A 15637-nucleotide genomic window follows, 5' to 3' on the forward strand; every position below is an offset into this window, starting at 1 on the left:
ACATTTAAAACAGTGAACCAATATCATCACTGTTAAAATCATATTATTCATCATTGTAAGATGGGGGAAGCAAGGGGCAGCAGAACAGCAACACATGCTTGCTTAACTTCTTTGCGGACAATTATAGGTAAAGGTAAAGGTTTCCCATAACATTAAGTCTAGTTGTGCCCGACTCTGGGGGGGTGTTGCTCATCTCCATTTCTAAGCCAATGAACCAGGATTGTCTATAGACATCTCCAGGTCACGTGGCCAGCATGACTGCATGGAGCGCTGTTACCTTCCCACCGGAGCAGTACCTATTGATCTACTCACATTTGCATGTTTTCAAACTACTAGGTTGGCAGACGCTGGGGCTAACAGCAGGAGCTCACCCCAATCCCAGAATTCAAACTGCCAATCTTTCATTCAGAAAATTCAGCAGCTCAACAGTTTAACCTGTTGCATCTCACATAAATGATAACAGTAGAACTTTAAACAGAAGCCTAAAGTGTCTTCTGCTTCTATAATGTGTTCTACTAGCAACTGTTTTTGTAATGTGCTCTACCAGTGCTTTTGAATATAAATTATTTTCTTACATTCAAGAATATAAAATCCCCTCTTTAAAAATGCTTGATGTTCATTGCTTTGCATGACTCCCTGCAGAAGCATTTGTAACAACATACACTTTCCACTAGGAAGCAAAAACATTGTTTCGCATTTAAAAGATCCAAACTTGAATCCAAACTGGCTACACCAAACAGTCTAAGATAAGTGTGACATTTTATATTTAATGCAAAGGCTGTTGGCTTAACTTGAACCAGTAATTATCAACATTACCTTGGCAATTGCCTGAGTCCATTTTCTTTGAGTATGTGCAGTTTCAGTGCCAAAGAGAAACACACGTTCTGGCAGTAAGTAGATTTCAAAGGTAAATAGACTTCTAACGACAAGGACAAAAAGAGTCAATTTTTTTTGGAATAAGCTGTACAAAGGCAAAACAAGAAATAGCGCTATTCTCCCCTTCAATTCCTTATGTTTGATCCCCACTTGGACTGGTCTTAGGAACAAAAAGCAAGCTATACGAGTTATGCAAAGCAAAATATATTGTTTAGGTTCTATTAATTTAAAACAACATGGAATTAATTAGTCATCTGAGTGTAAAATAAGCCAGGAAGGTGGGGTTGAAGGCAAAGTAAAAGAAAAAGAGAGTAAAAGGGAAGGAAGTAAGAGATGGAGGGAGGATTACTAGATTAACTATAAGATTTTGTATGGGTAATGGAGAGTCAAGTGTTGATGGTTTTTTTTTTTTTGTTCATGTCAGGAGCAACTTGAGAAACTGCAAGTCGCTTCTGGTGTGACTGAATTGGCCGTCTGCAAGGACAACACCCAGATGTTTCTGATGTTTTACCATCCTTTTGGGAGGCTTCTCTCATGTCCCCACATGGGGAGTTGGAGCTGACAGAGGGAGCTCATCCGTGCTCTCCCCAGATTCAAACTTGTGACCTGTCGGTCTTCAGACCTGCTGGCACAAGGGTTTAACCCACTATGCCACTGGGAGTTGATGTTGATGGCTACCTCAGGAGAGTATCCCCATTTTTTCATCAAGTGGCCACCAATGGCAACCCCCTCGACCTTTCCTTGGCATGGCCATACAGCAACAGGGAACAGGAAGGGACATTCAAGTGGGGTCCTTTGCTGGTTATATTCTCCACAATGATGCAGACACGCTTAAAGATCTTTTAGAGTTTTATCATAGATCCCAAAAGATGCATCCCATCAGCACTAGCCAATATAGTCAGTGACAAGGGATGGCAAGACTACAGTCCAAAAAATCTAGAGGGCCAAATGATTCCCACCTCTGCTCTATGCCAACAAACAATAGTAAATCCAATCTGACTGAATCTCTACAAAATGATGATTTGAGATTATTTAATTTTAGGAAGAGTGAGAACTTACCCTATAGGTAAGAAAGAGCCTGTCTTATGCACAAGGCAGATGACTTCACTGATGTCAAGCATCCCATTTGGAGAAGTTGTCTTCTCGTTTTCATAGTAGCTCAAAAAGCCACTTTCGAAAGTACACCACTTTTTATTGCATTCTGAATTTAAATTCATAGAATAAAAAGAGGCATTATTTTGTAGTCCAGAAAACAAGATCCATAAACAATTATCTAAGTAAACTGAAACACACAAATCAGCAGAGTCATGCAAAACTTCAATCTCCCATTTCCCTTCACCACGAAAGAGATTGTAGTTGAAAGAAAATGTGCTTCATATGAAATGCTTCCAGCAATTAGTAAAAAAGGACACCAGGAAGTGGGCTAGTGGTGACACTATTGATTTTCTACTTGCAAACAAATTAATTTCTGTTGTGGAGAACATTCAAAATTGTTATCTGCCACTGACAGTTCAAGGCACAGCTGTACCCAAATAGCCTCTCAAACTTTGAGGAGAGGATTACATTTAGTCTCTCCAGGGGTAGGAGACATCCAGCATCTTTCTGAAACTGAGTTTTCTTTTATTGGTAGTTAAAGTGTGCCAACTGTGTTGGTAGTTGGACTATCATTTTAAATTCTCCACAATATCCCACACCTAGCATCATCATCCTCAATACATATGCTTCTGATATGTACCTGTCTGAACAGAATGTCCCCTATGAACCATCTCAGAGATTACGATCGTCTGGGGAGGCCCTGCTCTCGGTACCACCTCCTTCACAGGTGCGACTGGTGGGAATGAGAGACAGGGCCTTCTCAGGGGTGGTCCCTTGGCTGTGGAACTTCCTTCCCAGCGATGTTAGATAAGCCCCCTCCCTCCTGACCTTCAGAAAAAAGAGTGAAAACATGGCTCTAGGATCAACCTTCAGAGAAGAATCATAGTGAAATAGATTAACTGGAATTATGTGCAATGACTACCAGAATGACCTGGATTGTGATTATAGATTGTGTGGTTTTATAGTTATTTATTTATCTATTTGTCGTGTCAGGAGCGACCTGAGAAACTGCAAGTCACTTCTGGTGTGAGAGAATTGGCCATCTGCAAGGATGTTGCCCAGAGGACGCCCAGATGTTTTGATGTTTTCTCATCCTTGTGGGAGGCTTCTCTCATGTCCCCGCATGAGGAGCTGGAGCTGATAGAGGGAGCTCATCCGTGCTCTCCCCGGATTCGAACCTGCGACCTGTCCTGCCGGCACAGGGGTTTAACCCACTGCGTCACCGGGGGCTCCTGGTTTTATAGTGATAGTAATGTTTTATAATGTTTTAATGTACTAAATTTTGACTTGTTAAATATAACACTGATGTGATGCCCACTTACACACAGAGATCCACAAACTGTATCTGATTACAACATCTCTATTATTTTCTAAAATCCATATGCAAAGTCCACTTCATTGGGCCTTATTTTTAAAGAAGTACACTTCAGTGAACTGGTAGTTTTATTCAGGTTTTTAATATCTACTGGGATTTGGTGTCAGGGCACACACCAACGCCATGAATAACAAATTCCATGCTAATATTTACAATGGCATCGTTAAAATGATGGCCACTATACAAATGTCAAAATCAAGGCTTTGGGGATTATTTTCAGGCTGTTGAACCTGTGGATGCAGAAACCATGGATATAGAAGCCTGATTGTATTATATCTTCAATAGAGTTAGTGATTGAGCAGTGGTTTGCATACAAAATAATCAGCAAATATTCTTGTTCACACAAATGTTCTTTTTAAAATTATGTTAGCAGCACAGGAAGTGTGTGATGTCTAAACATTCACTCAAGTAATTATACATTATGATTTTAAGAGCTCGTGTGAGGTGGAATTTGTGTTAGATTATTGCTCTAGAAAGGATGTGGCTTCCCAAATCAAGATGAATGTCTCCCATGAGTACTGGTTCACAAGCTGACACTAAGAATCTCACAAAAGCTATTCAAGACACCCACTTTCTGATAGAGATGGAGCGGAAGTAGATCCATATTTGCTAGCAAAATACCCCAAAAGAAATAAAGGGAACTACATTCCCTTCGATAGTTGCCTTGCACCATTTTAAAGCCTTTGGGTTGTTGCTGTGCATTTTTTTTTAAAAAAACAAGCTTCTCAGAACATGATATTGTATTTGGCAATTTCAGGTTCACTCAAAGCATAAAGATACAAACAAAAAATGGGGAAAACACACAAGGAAGCAGAAAAACAAAAACCCTCTGAACTTAGAAGAATTGAAAGCTCCAAGGGAAAAATGCTGCCTGACAGAAGCTGATTGCAAAATGAACACTAGAATCATAGTTTGAAGTAGCTAAAAGGTGCTGCTGTTTTGTTGCCCACAAATCTATATATATAAATTTGTTAGGGGCATCCAACGAGGAAACAAAACTCAAAAACCCCCCAACAAAACTGTACCAAAATTGCCATGCCCATAACACAACCCACAAGGTACAAACATATCTACTCAAAATGAAAATCAACACAACAACACACTCACAAAACGGCAAAACAACAAAACTCAAAAAACCCCAACGAAACTTAACCAAAATTGCCATGCCCATAACACAACCCACAAGGTACAAACATATCTACTCAAAATGAAAAACAACACAACAACACACTCACAAAACGGCAAAACAACAAAACTCAAAAACAACCAACGAAACTTAACCAAAATTGCCATGCCCATAACACAACCCACAAGGTACAAACATATCTACTCAAAATGAAAAACAACACAACAACACACTCACAAAACGGCAAATCAACAAAACTCACAAACCCCCCAACGAAACTTAACCAAAATTCCCATGCCCATAACACAACCCATAAGGTACAAACATATCTACTCAAAATGAAAAACAACACAACAACACACTCACAAAACGGCAAGACAACTGAGCATGCGCATTGGTGCCCAGCCGCAAGTTCCCTGGCGCGCGCACACAGTTCCCTCTGCGGAAGCCATGCCCACTCCAAGCCCCGCCGCGCCGCTTCCTGCACACACACCGCCCCGCCGCACGCACACACACAACCCCACGCTCCATCACTCCCCCCGCCGCACACACACACGCAACCCCACGCTCCATCACTCCCCCCACCGCCACACACACACACGCGCAACCCCACTCCCCCCGCTGCCGCACACACACACGCAACCCCACACTCCATCACTCCCCCCGCTGCCGCACACACACACACAACCTCACGCTCCATCACTCGCCTGCCCCAATCTTACCTCCTTTTACTTCACGCCACCTCCAAACCCCACCGCACCCCTTCCCGCCCTGTCAAAATCCAGGAAAGACAGGAAGGAAGGAAAGAAGGAAGAAAGAGAAAGGGAGATAAAGAAAAGGGGGAAGGAAGGAAAGTTAGAGAAAGAAGGAAGAAGAAAAGGAAAGATGGAAGGAAAGAAAAGAGAGACAGCAGAAGAGAAAGAAAAAGGGGGAAGGAAGGAAAGAGGTAGAGAAGGAAGAAATGAGAGACAGAGGGAGGGAAAGAAAAAGGGGGAAGGAAGGAAGGAGAGAAGGAAAGAAAAAAGGGAATGAAAGAAGGAAAGAGGGAGTGAAGGAAGGGGGAAGATGTAGAGAAAGAGGGAGGGAAGGAAAGAAGGAAAGAGAGAAGGAAGAAAAGAGACCAGAAGAGAAAGAAAAAGGGGGAAGGAAGGAAGGAGAGAAGGAAAGAAAAAAGGGAATGAAGGAAGGAAAGAGGGAGTGAAGGAAGGGGGAAGATGTAGAGAAAGAGGGAGGGAAGGAAAGAAGGAAAGAGAGAAGGAAGGAAAGAGGCCAGAAGAGAAAGAAAAAGGGGGAAGGAAGGAAGGAGAGAAGGAAAGAAAAAAGGGAATGAAGGAAGGAAAGAGGGAGTGAAGGAAGGGGGAAGATGTAGAGAAAGAGGGAGGGAAGGAAAGAAGGAAAGAGAGAAGGAAGGAAAGAGGCCAGAAGAGAAAGAAAAAGGGGGAAGGAAGGAGATAGAGAAGGAAGAGGAGAAGGAAAGATGGGAGGGAAGGAAGGAAGGAGGGAAAGAAGGAGAGAAAGAGGGAAGGTTGGTCACAGCAATGCGTGGCAGGTAAAGGTTGTTATTTCTATGATTATTATGATGCTATTATTCCTATGAGACCCTTTTAGGGGGAATGGGAGAGGTGTCAGGTCCCGGAGGCAATGCATTGCATTATTGTTATTGTTATGATGGTGGTGAAATAAAAGGAAATAAAAAGCGAAAGAAGGAAGCAAACAGGGAGGGAAGAAAGGCAAAGGAAGAAAGGGGGAGGGAATGAAGGAAAGAGAGAAGGATGAAACCAAGTAGTGAAAGAAGGAAAGAAAGAAAGAGGTAGAGAAGGAAGAAAGGAGAGAAAGGGGGAAGGAATAGGTAGGTACCTCTCTTTCATAATAGTCCAGATATCTACCTCAACTTTGATAAGTTTTACTATAGGCCACAGCAACGCGTGGCAGGGCACAGCTAGTACTGGAAATAGAGGCCAAGGCAGAGTCAATCTATTATGCTGGTAGGAGCAATACTAGAAAGCCCTCTCAAGAATTGGAAGACTAAAGAAAACAATCTCTGGCTTTGAAGAGAATTTTTTTGTTGGAAAAACATGAATAGATCAGGCTTCCCCTGAAGGTGTATGAATAACAGACTTGTAAGAAATGTAAACGTGTAAGAAATGAGGTTGTATTTTCAAACTGACAAATATCATTCTCTTCTTGAACAACTACTTGGTTGTCTAAAATATTTATGCATCATTCTTATCACACCTGTCATTCTAGAATTAAGAGCAGGGAGCAGAAACAGGGATCTATAGATTGTCCTATTTGTCTCCCCAGAGCACAGCACCTATCCTCCTCTTGAAAATCATCATTTCTTTCTTTTCTCTTTCACACTTGGAAATCCATCATTCAAACCAAATACACTACATTCCAATTTACTGATCACAATGGAATGTGACTATAACCTATGGCATACAGGTAAAGGTTTCCCTTGATATTAAGCCTAGTCATGTCTGACTCGGTGGGGTGGTGCTCAGCTCCATTTCTATGCCAAAGAGTCAGCGCTGTCTGCAGACACCTCCTAGGTCACGTGGCCAGCATGACTGAATGGAGTGCCGTTACCTTCCTGCCAAGGCGGTACCTATTGATCTACTCACATTTCCATGTTTTCGAACTGCTAGGTTGGCAGAAGCTGGGCCTAACAGTGGGAGCTCATCCTGCTCCCAGGATTCAAACCACCAACCTTTCGGTCAGCAAGTTCAGCAACTCAGTGATTTGACCCTGCTGCACCACCAGGGGTCCTGTGGCATATATAGAGCACTAAATTAAATCCTGTGCTCAACGGATGCCAGCTAGCACAGTAGGACTTCCTTCTCTCCCTTCCCAAAAAAGAGATGATTTTGCAGACACAAGAAGGCTTCAGGGAGCAAGGAAAATCATTCCCCTCAATCCTCCATTAACATAAACAGCTCCATTAGTGTAATGACACCTGTGGATCCTGGCTGCTCTTTCCATAGCATTGATCTGATCTGAAATGTCAATGGCTCAAGTAAATCAACTTGGAGATCAAGACCTATGTCAAAGTGAATTTTTACATCACAAAAAGCATTGTTTCCTTTTGTACTGTTATAACCGCTCTCTTCCATTTCAAACAAGGAGATTTGCCACGTGGTATAAGGAGTGCAGTTCCACAGCCATCAAGTGTCCCTTGAGAATTCAAATTTAGTAGCGCTATAGTTGGAACTGCAGGTGATGCAATGGTTTGAACCACTGAACTGTTGAATCTGCTGACCTAAAGGTTGGCAGGTCAAAGCTGCAGGTCGAGGTAAGCTCCTGCTGTTAGCCCTAGCTCCTGCCAACCTAGTCATTCAAAAACATGCAAATGTGAGTAGATCAATAGGTACCACTTCAGTGGGAAGGTAATAAAGATGCCCATGCAGGCATGTTGGCAGCAATGCGGCCAGGAGGTGTCTACAGACAACAGGCTCCTCAGCTTGAAAAATGGGGGAAAAGCACCATCCCATGGCTGGAGTTGAGCACCACTTCCAGAAGCCAGAGATAAAAGGGGAAACCTTTATCTTTGTTCTGTGTATTTGTGTCATTGTTATTTCACTGTATTAAAGTCACTGAATTTTTGCCTATCTGTGTATGTTGTAATCTGCTCTGAGTCCCCTTGGGAGATGAAGCAGAATATAAATAAAGTGTTACTATTATGTTATTATATAGTTTAAATCCTGGATATATCACAGAAATAGGATTTCACTGTCCATCTGAACATTACTGTTAATTTTCAACTCTCTATCAACAACAACAGTTGTTTTTTCCAGAAAAAGTACCTGTACAATCTCATTTTCCTTTTTTGGAACCAGCCAGACAAGAAAATGAAATGAATTAGGAATACAGTGTTCAGAAATATGGACCCAATGTCTGTTTTTCTTCCAAGGAGCTAAAAGTGCACCTTTATTTTTAAGGTCACCTTACTTCATCCACTCACTCCCTGCAAGAAAGCCAGTCTGAATATAATCCCCACTGACTTTAAAAATCATTTGTCAGGATTTCAGCCATTTTTAGAAGGCCTTTTTATTGATCTAATCTTCTTTTGAACATTACTTTACTTGACAGCTTCAACACAATGGGTAAAATAATGTGCACACTAAATTAATTAGGATAAACAATATTTTAAAAGAAGCATCATACTTTGGTACCACAGCACTCATTAATAAATCCATATGAACTTGTAACTAGGGAATATCTTATTTGACTGAAAGTTTCTTTCTCTCTGCCTTGCTCTTCACAATATTTCACACACATATGTCCCCACTCATATTACCGTTGCATTTCTAAAACAAAACAGTAAAGGGCAGCGACCTATGCAATACTCTATAAAGCAAAGGGCAGGAGTAAAGACCAACATACCTTCTTTTAGTTTTCTCTCTGTAAATGGTTTTGTAGCACTGGAGGGAAGCTTGTATAAATAGTCACAAAGGAAGGTGGATGAGGAAGAATCTTGACAGGAAATGCTGTCTGACTGAGCATCATAGCTTGGAAAATCTACAACAGAAATAAAAAGCACACATAAACATTGGCTTACTTTATTGAGACCTAGATTGGATTAGTATAAAAGATGTTTGAACTAAAGCCAATGCAACTGGAGAATGGTTGTGCTGGTTATTAGCATATTTCTTGATATGATGTAAAGTGCTGGTGGTCTCCAAAGTATAAAAAATGCGGCTTACTTGTTGTCAAATTATGCTGTAGTTATATAATCAAAAGGATTCCTCTATTACCATACCTGAAAATTTGTTATGATGGAGAAATTCCATTTGCAGTCTTTGTCCATATTTCTTTGCTAACAAGTACGGAGTACTATAGTCAGGATCTCTGGTAGCACACATCACATCTGCTCCACTAAATAACAATTCCATTGTTTCCAATACATCCTGCGTAACCACTGCAGCACACAGGGCCTGATCATAAAGATGAAAAGCATGAGCTACAAGTAGAACATCAAATAGGAAGGGATTAATATCTCTTTATTTCAGAGGCAACTGTTTTGGTAAATCACGGGATTAAGCTGAAATTCATACACAAACTCAGATAACACAGTACTCTAGATCCATTAGTCCCAAAGTAGTCTGACTATATGAATAAAACTTACAAAAGTTATAAAAGCTTACAAAAAGCTCACACACATTTCTGTTGAGTTAAAACAGTGGTTCCCAACCTTTGGTCTTCCAGGTGTTTTGGACTTCAGATCCCACAATTCCTAATAGCTGGTAAGATAGCTGGGTTTTCTGGAGGTTGAAGTCCAAAACACCTGGAAGACCAAAAGTTGGGAACAAATGAGTTAAAGGTTCTGCTGTAGTTGAGACTAGTAACTGACTTTAGGTCAGATGTGGAAAACATGTTCCTCCACAATCCCACCATTCCTCCACTTACTCCTCTGCTATAGTTACTCGCTGTTTTTTTCTCTCCCCTTAACAAAACTTTTGGGAGGAAATACAAATGTTGGAACAGCAGAGCATTCACACAACTGAACTAGCTCATAATCTATTTTTTATTATAAGGAATTATAGTACAACCACCCAGGACTGAAATTCAGTCAGTTGGAGAGTCTCTATCATGAGTGTAACAAGTGTCTGATAACTGATTCCATTGAATTGTGCTCACATGCATCTTACCAACCTGATTGGGTATCTCATTCATCTTGATTATTTGCACCTTTCTGCATTTGTTATATTAGCTACCTTTACAATTTCTATAAAAGATGCAGCCTGCTAAACCCCAACATTGGAACTCTGGATTTTATTTACTCTTAAATCACAAATGTGTATGTTTTTCCTTAACAAGCAACAATGAGAAATATAAAGGAGAAATTCCTACCTACTTTACCTTATTTAATTCTTCTTTGGTTTTATAAAGTAGAGTGGTTTTTCTGAATTTTCCCTCTTTATATTTTTGGCTGATAAAAGTTAGCCTCTTGTCTGTTGATGCATCCATAGGCAATTTCTCATCTGGTTGAAGATTCCCTTCCCAAAAACTATTTGCTCTTGTATTCCCTATGACAAGAAAAAGCTAAAGAAGAGTGGAAGTGGAGCAAAGTTAACTTAAACAAAATCAAAGAAGACTAGAAAGCAATAAAGTGGATTGGGAATCAGTTAGTAGATATGCAGAATTACAGTTCAGCCAGAAAAGGGGAAACAGTCCATATTAGTCAATATCCATTTTTTATTTCCAAATAAGGTAGACCCACTTAATAAATGGGAAATTGATAATGCAGCAATTATGTCTGCTTCATTTAGTTTATGAGTCTGTTATACCTGAAACTAACAATTGGATTACCCTGCATGTAAAATAACACAAGCCAACAAAATCAAACTTTTTGTAATCATCAGAAATGACAGTAGCACAGTTTAAATCAATTTTAATGCTGATTTTAAATATGACCATCACGTTTTCCCATCATGTCAACTTTTTAAAATATGATCAATGGTACATTGCAGTGGACTACTGTAAAATCTGCACATTTGATATCATATTCATGTAATACAAGCCAACAAGTATTTTTCATCAGATATAATTTAGGTCATTATTTTAGATATTTTTGTGCCAAATTCAGATTCTCTATCATGTGTAGTTTTTGCGCTTAGGTTAATCAAATAATTAATGCATTTACACACTGATATCCATTAGATTCTATTGACATCAGTGTGTGAATGAATTAATTATTCGATTAGCCTCATCACAAAAACTATACGTGACAGAGAAAAAAATAAACAGAGATCTGAATTCAGTGCAAAAAAAAAACCCTCTAAGAATGACTTAAAATCATATCTGATGAAAAATACTTGTTGACTTGTGTAATTAGGGGTGCAATTCTTTGCTAATTTTGATCTAACTGGAAGCTGTTAATAATTTTAGCAATTTTATTTCAATTGCAAGAAATTTTTTGAAGACTTTTCAGAGTTTGGGATTTATTCCCAAACTCTGTGTGATGTGGTGGAGGCTCCTTCTTTGGAAGCTTTTAAACAGAGGCTGGATGGCCATCTTTCAGGGGTGATTTGAATGCAATATTCCTGCTTCTTAGCAGGGGGTTGGACTGGATGGCCCATGAGGTCTCTTCCAACTCTTTGATTCTATGATTCTATGATTCTGCACAAAATATGCATACATTTTGTGAGGGGTAGGGGGCTGGACACAGTATATTCTGTACAGAAAACAGCATTACTGTTAAAAAAATAGTATTTCTGTACAGAATTATTCGTTTCTGGTTATAAAAGGATGTTTCCTGATCAGAAAATGTTGTTCAACATGGGTAGGTAGTTTTTGTACAGAATAAATATTTTCTGATTTTTATGTGAAAAAACAAGAACATAAAACCACTGCATGAAAAATTTGTTGAGTGTCCTGCACTTTGAGGATTCTCAACAGTCTAGAATTTATCTCAGCAAGGTGTCCTGACATTCAGGAAATGTGCTTTCAACCTTTTTAAAAATCTTTTTTTTTTTTGGATTCTTAAAAATGCTTGTACTTAGGTATTTCAAATTCTGCAGCAACAAATATTTAATTCTAATATTACATAATGCATATAATTCAATATATATGTATAATATGCAAAATAATGTAATTTGATAAGCTCTCTTATTTTATATAATTTATTCTGCTTCATCTTGGAAATGAGAAAATAGCTACAAGGACACCATTTTGTTCTATGGTTCTTTGTACACCATGAACAAAATCTTCATGTCCTAATGGCTAGAAAATTATTTCTCAAAACAAGATTCCCAAGAGACAGAATTGTGAAGTCTATAAGATCTCCAGCAATTTTAATATTTTCTTCTGGAACTGCATCCCTAAACATATCTCAAATAATAACTATGGAGATTAATGATAAAATACACAAAAAAGACAACTGGATAATGTGAAACGTGTAAAATATAATGACAATCTCAAGGAATCAAAGGACCTTTCCACACAGCCCTATATCCCAGAATATTAAGGCAGAAAATCCCACATTATCTGAGTGTGCTCAGATAGCCCAGTTCAAAGCAGATATTGTGGGATTTTCTGCCTTGATAGTTTGGGATATGGTGCTGTATGGAAGGGCCCTAAGAGCAGGGGTGGTAACCATGTAGGTCTCCAGATACTGATGGAATATAGTTTGCTGCATTCCTCATCATTGGTTAAGCTAGATAGGACTCATGGAAACCCTGTTCAGCAACTTCTACAGGGCAACCTGACTCCTGCCTCTGATTAATGGATCAGATAGTTTCGCATAGCCACATGTTGTGGAACCTAGATAATGTGACACATAAATAAAAGGTCATAATTTTGCATATATATGTAATTGCAAGCAAACTCTAGTAGCTTGTCATTAAAAAGATGTCAGTTCTAAAACCATTTTATTCATTCCAACCAAGAAAACTATTATTATGTATAGTTAATGCATAAAGCTCATTCCAACCTACAAGAAAGATGAAATATTTTATTTAGAAAGGAGAGTAATACATTTACTATTTAATGTGCAAGCTTTTCATTCCAAGAAAGCTCAGCCTGATATGAAAACATTTTTAAAAAAATTCTAAGCAACATCCATACTGATAATCAAATTAAATTCCAAAAAACTACCCACCAAGTAGGTTCTTGTGGGTTTTTTCGGGCTATAGAGCCATGTTCTAGAGGCATTTCTCCTGACGTTTCGCCTGCATCTATGGCAAGCATCCTCAGAGGTAGAGGTCTGTTGGAATTAGAACAATGGGTTTATATATATCTGTGGAATGGCTGGGGTGGGGCAAGGAGCTCTTCCCTGCTGCAGTTAGGTGTGAATGTTCAGCTGATCACCTTCATTAGCATTTGAAGGCCTGCCTGCGCCTGGGAAAATCTGCTGCTGGGAGGTGTTAATCTGTGCCTGGTTTTTTCCTCTCTGTTGTTTAGCTGTTATAATTTTAGAGTTTTTTAATACTGGTAGCCAGATTTTGTTCATGTACCAGTATTAAAAAACTCTAAAATTATAACAGCTAAACAACAGAGAGGAAAAAACCAGGCACAGATTAACACCTCCCAGCAGCAGATTTTCCCAGGCGCAGGCAGGCCTTCAAATGCTAATGAAGGTGATCAGCTGAACATTCACACCTAACTGCAGCAGGGAAGAGCTCCTTGCCCCACCCCAGCCATTCCACAGATATATATAAACCCATTGTCCTAATTCCAACAGACCTCTACCTCTGAGGATGCTTGCCATAGATGCAGGCGAAACGTCAGGAGAAATGCCTCTAGAACATGGCTCTATAGCCCGAAAAAACCCACAAGAACCTAGTGATTCCAGCCATGAAAGCCTTCGACAATACATTACCCACCAAGTGCTTGCATATTTTACTATGAAGAGATTATGCATCATATTCTTTTTCCATCCTATTGTTTCCTACCTCAATAAGTTCATTGCTCCAAATGCTGGCATCCATTTTTAGACTTCGGACCTTTGAATCTCTGGGTCCTAATGATCTGTGCTGCCCTGAATCAAAATAGCAAAATGAAACAAAATGTGTTTTTGTATTGTCAAAGGCTTTTGGGCTGTATGGTCATGTTCTAGAAGCATTCTCTCCTGACGTTTCATCTGCATCTATGGCAGCCATCCTAAGAGGTTGTGATGCCCATACAGCCTGAAAAACGTACAACAACCCAAAATGTGCTTTTGTTTATTTATTTTAAAAGCATAAGAAAAAAAGCAATAACTTTATTATGGACCAATAGTACATAAAATGGCAAGGAAGAGAAGGGTTTGGCACGGCTATTTGGGTATATTAAGTGAGTATAAGGTGGTAGGAGTGGAGGTAGGATATCTATGCATGTCCAACTTCCATGTATTCAATAGGATGACCATCCCTTTGACCCCTCCCAGTGGCGCAAAGGGTTAAACCCTTGTGCCAGCAGAACTGCTGACCGAAAGGTAGGCAGTTTGAATCGGGGAGCGGAGAGAGCTCCCATCTGTCAGTTCCAGCTTCTCATGTGGGGACATGAGAGAAGCTTCCCACAGAATGGTAAAACATCTGGATATCCCCTGGGCAATGTCCTTGCAGACGGCCAATTCTCTCACACCAGAAGTGACTTAGAGTTTCTCAAGTCACTCTTGACACACACACACACACAAAACATCCTCTATGCATATTGTCCTAGAAGGGATTGGTCAACAAGGCCCCTGAAATAGCCCTAATTCCCCAGTTTTTCCTATCCTAAGGTTTTGGGCATCAATTGCTTTAAAATACTTCAAAACAGTCTAACAGAGTCTCATTCTCAAACAGGAGGACCCATGACATCCAAATGCCTCTAAAACAGGCATCAACAAACTTCGTCCTCTGAGTGTTTTGGACTTTAACTCTCAGAAATCCCAACCAGCTTACTAGCTGTTAGGAATTGTGGGAGTTGAAGTCCAAAACACCTGGAGGGCTGAAGTTTGCCCATGCCTGGTCTAAAACGTGACCAGGAGGGCTGGAACACCAGGATATCAAAATGGTGACCAAAGCAGCATTGATGCAAATGTTTACAGTTGTCAACAATCAGTAGGTGAAGTTCCCTGGATTTTGGAACATAATCCAGGAAATTTCACCTACTGATTTTTGACAACTGTAAACATTTGCATCTATGCTGCTTTGGCCACCATTTTAGTATCCTGATGTTCCAGCACTCCTGACCACCTTATAGACCAGGCATAGGCCAACTTAACTTCTGCATCGGGCTGCACAAATATCTACTACTACATACATATTTTACCATAAAAATATAGAATTTGGGCATGGGCAGCCATCAAATCCCACCATGTTTTAAAGAACTGTTCAAAGGGGGTCAAAGTCTCCTAAGAATTTTGTTTCTATTCTTATGACTTTTTTATGTGGAAATGATGTTCAGAAGAAATTGGCTAGCATTTCACTGTCCTGAGTCCCTTCAGGGAGATAGGAAGGTATATATGAATACGATGAATATAGGAACGGAATTATAGACGACGAGTTGGATCACGATTCTAGTTACGAGACGCTATTGTGTTGTTATTGATGTGCCATTATTTGTATATTTTGCTCTCATGGTTTTAAATTATTATTGCTATTTTGATATGACTGTCTTTTGCTCTGTTGTGAACCGCGTTGAGTCGCCTACGGGCTGAGAAACTGCGGTATACAAGCAAAGTAAATAAATAAATAAATATA

The 15637-nt window shown here is 39.8% G+C and overlaps 1 protein-coding gene across 2 annotated transcripts in view; it reads right to left on the reverse strand.

The window, feature by feature from the left end:
- Nucleotides 1-15637, reverse strand: part of ARAP2 (ArfGAP with RhoGAP domain, ankyrin repeat and PH domain 2) — a 155803-nt gene that overhangs the window by 54543 nt on the left and 85623 nt on the right. For both annotated transcript variants that reach the window (XM_067469010.1, XM_067469009.1), the window contains exons 12-17: nucleotides 13865-13950; nucleotides 10332-10514; nucleotides 9232-9406; nucleotides 8856-8990; nucleotides 1936-2077; nucleotides 817-919 (exon numbers count right to left, since the gene is read on the reverse strand). In XM_067469010.1, coding sequence (XP_067325111.1) covers nucleotides 817-919; nucleotides 1936-2077; nucleotides 8856-8990; nucleotides 9232-9406; nucleotides 10332-10514; nucleotides 13865-13950 — 824 coding nt within the window. The remainder of the gene's footprint in view (nucleotides 1-816; nucleotides 920-1935; nucleotides 2078-8855; nucleotides 8991-9231; nucleotides 9407-10331; nucleotides 10515-13864; nucleotides 13951-15637) is intronic.

This window comes from Anolis sagrei, chromosome 5, assembly GCF_037176765.1.
Source record: "Anolis sagrei isolate rAnoSag1 chromosome 5, rAnoSag1.mat, whole genome shotgun sequence".
NCBI lineage: Eukaryota > Metazoa > Chordata > Lepidosauria > Squamata > Dactyloidae > Anolis > Anolis sagrei.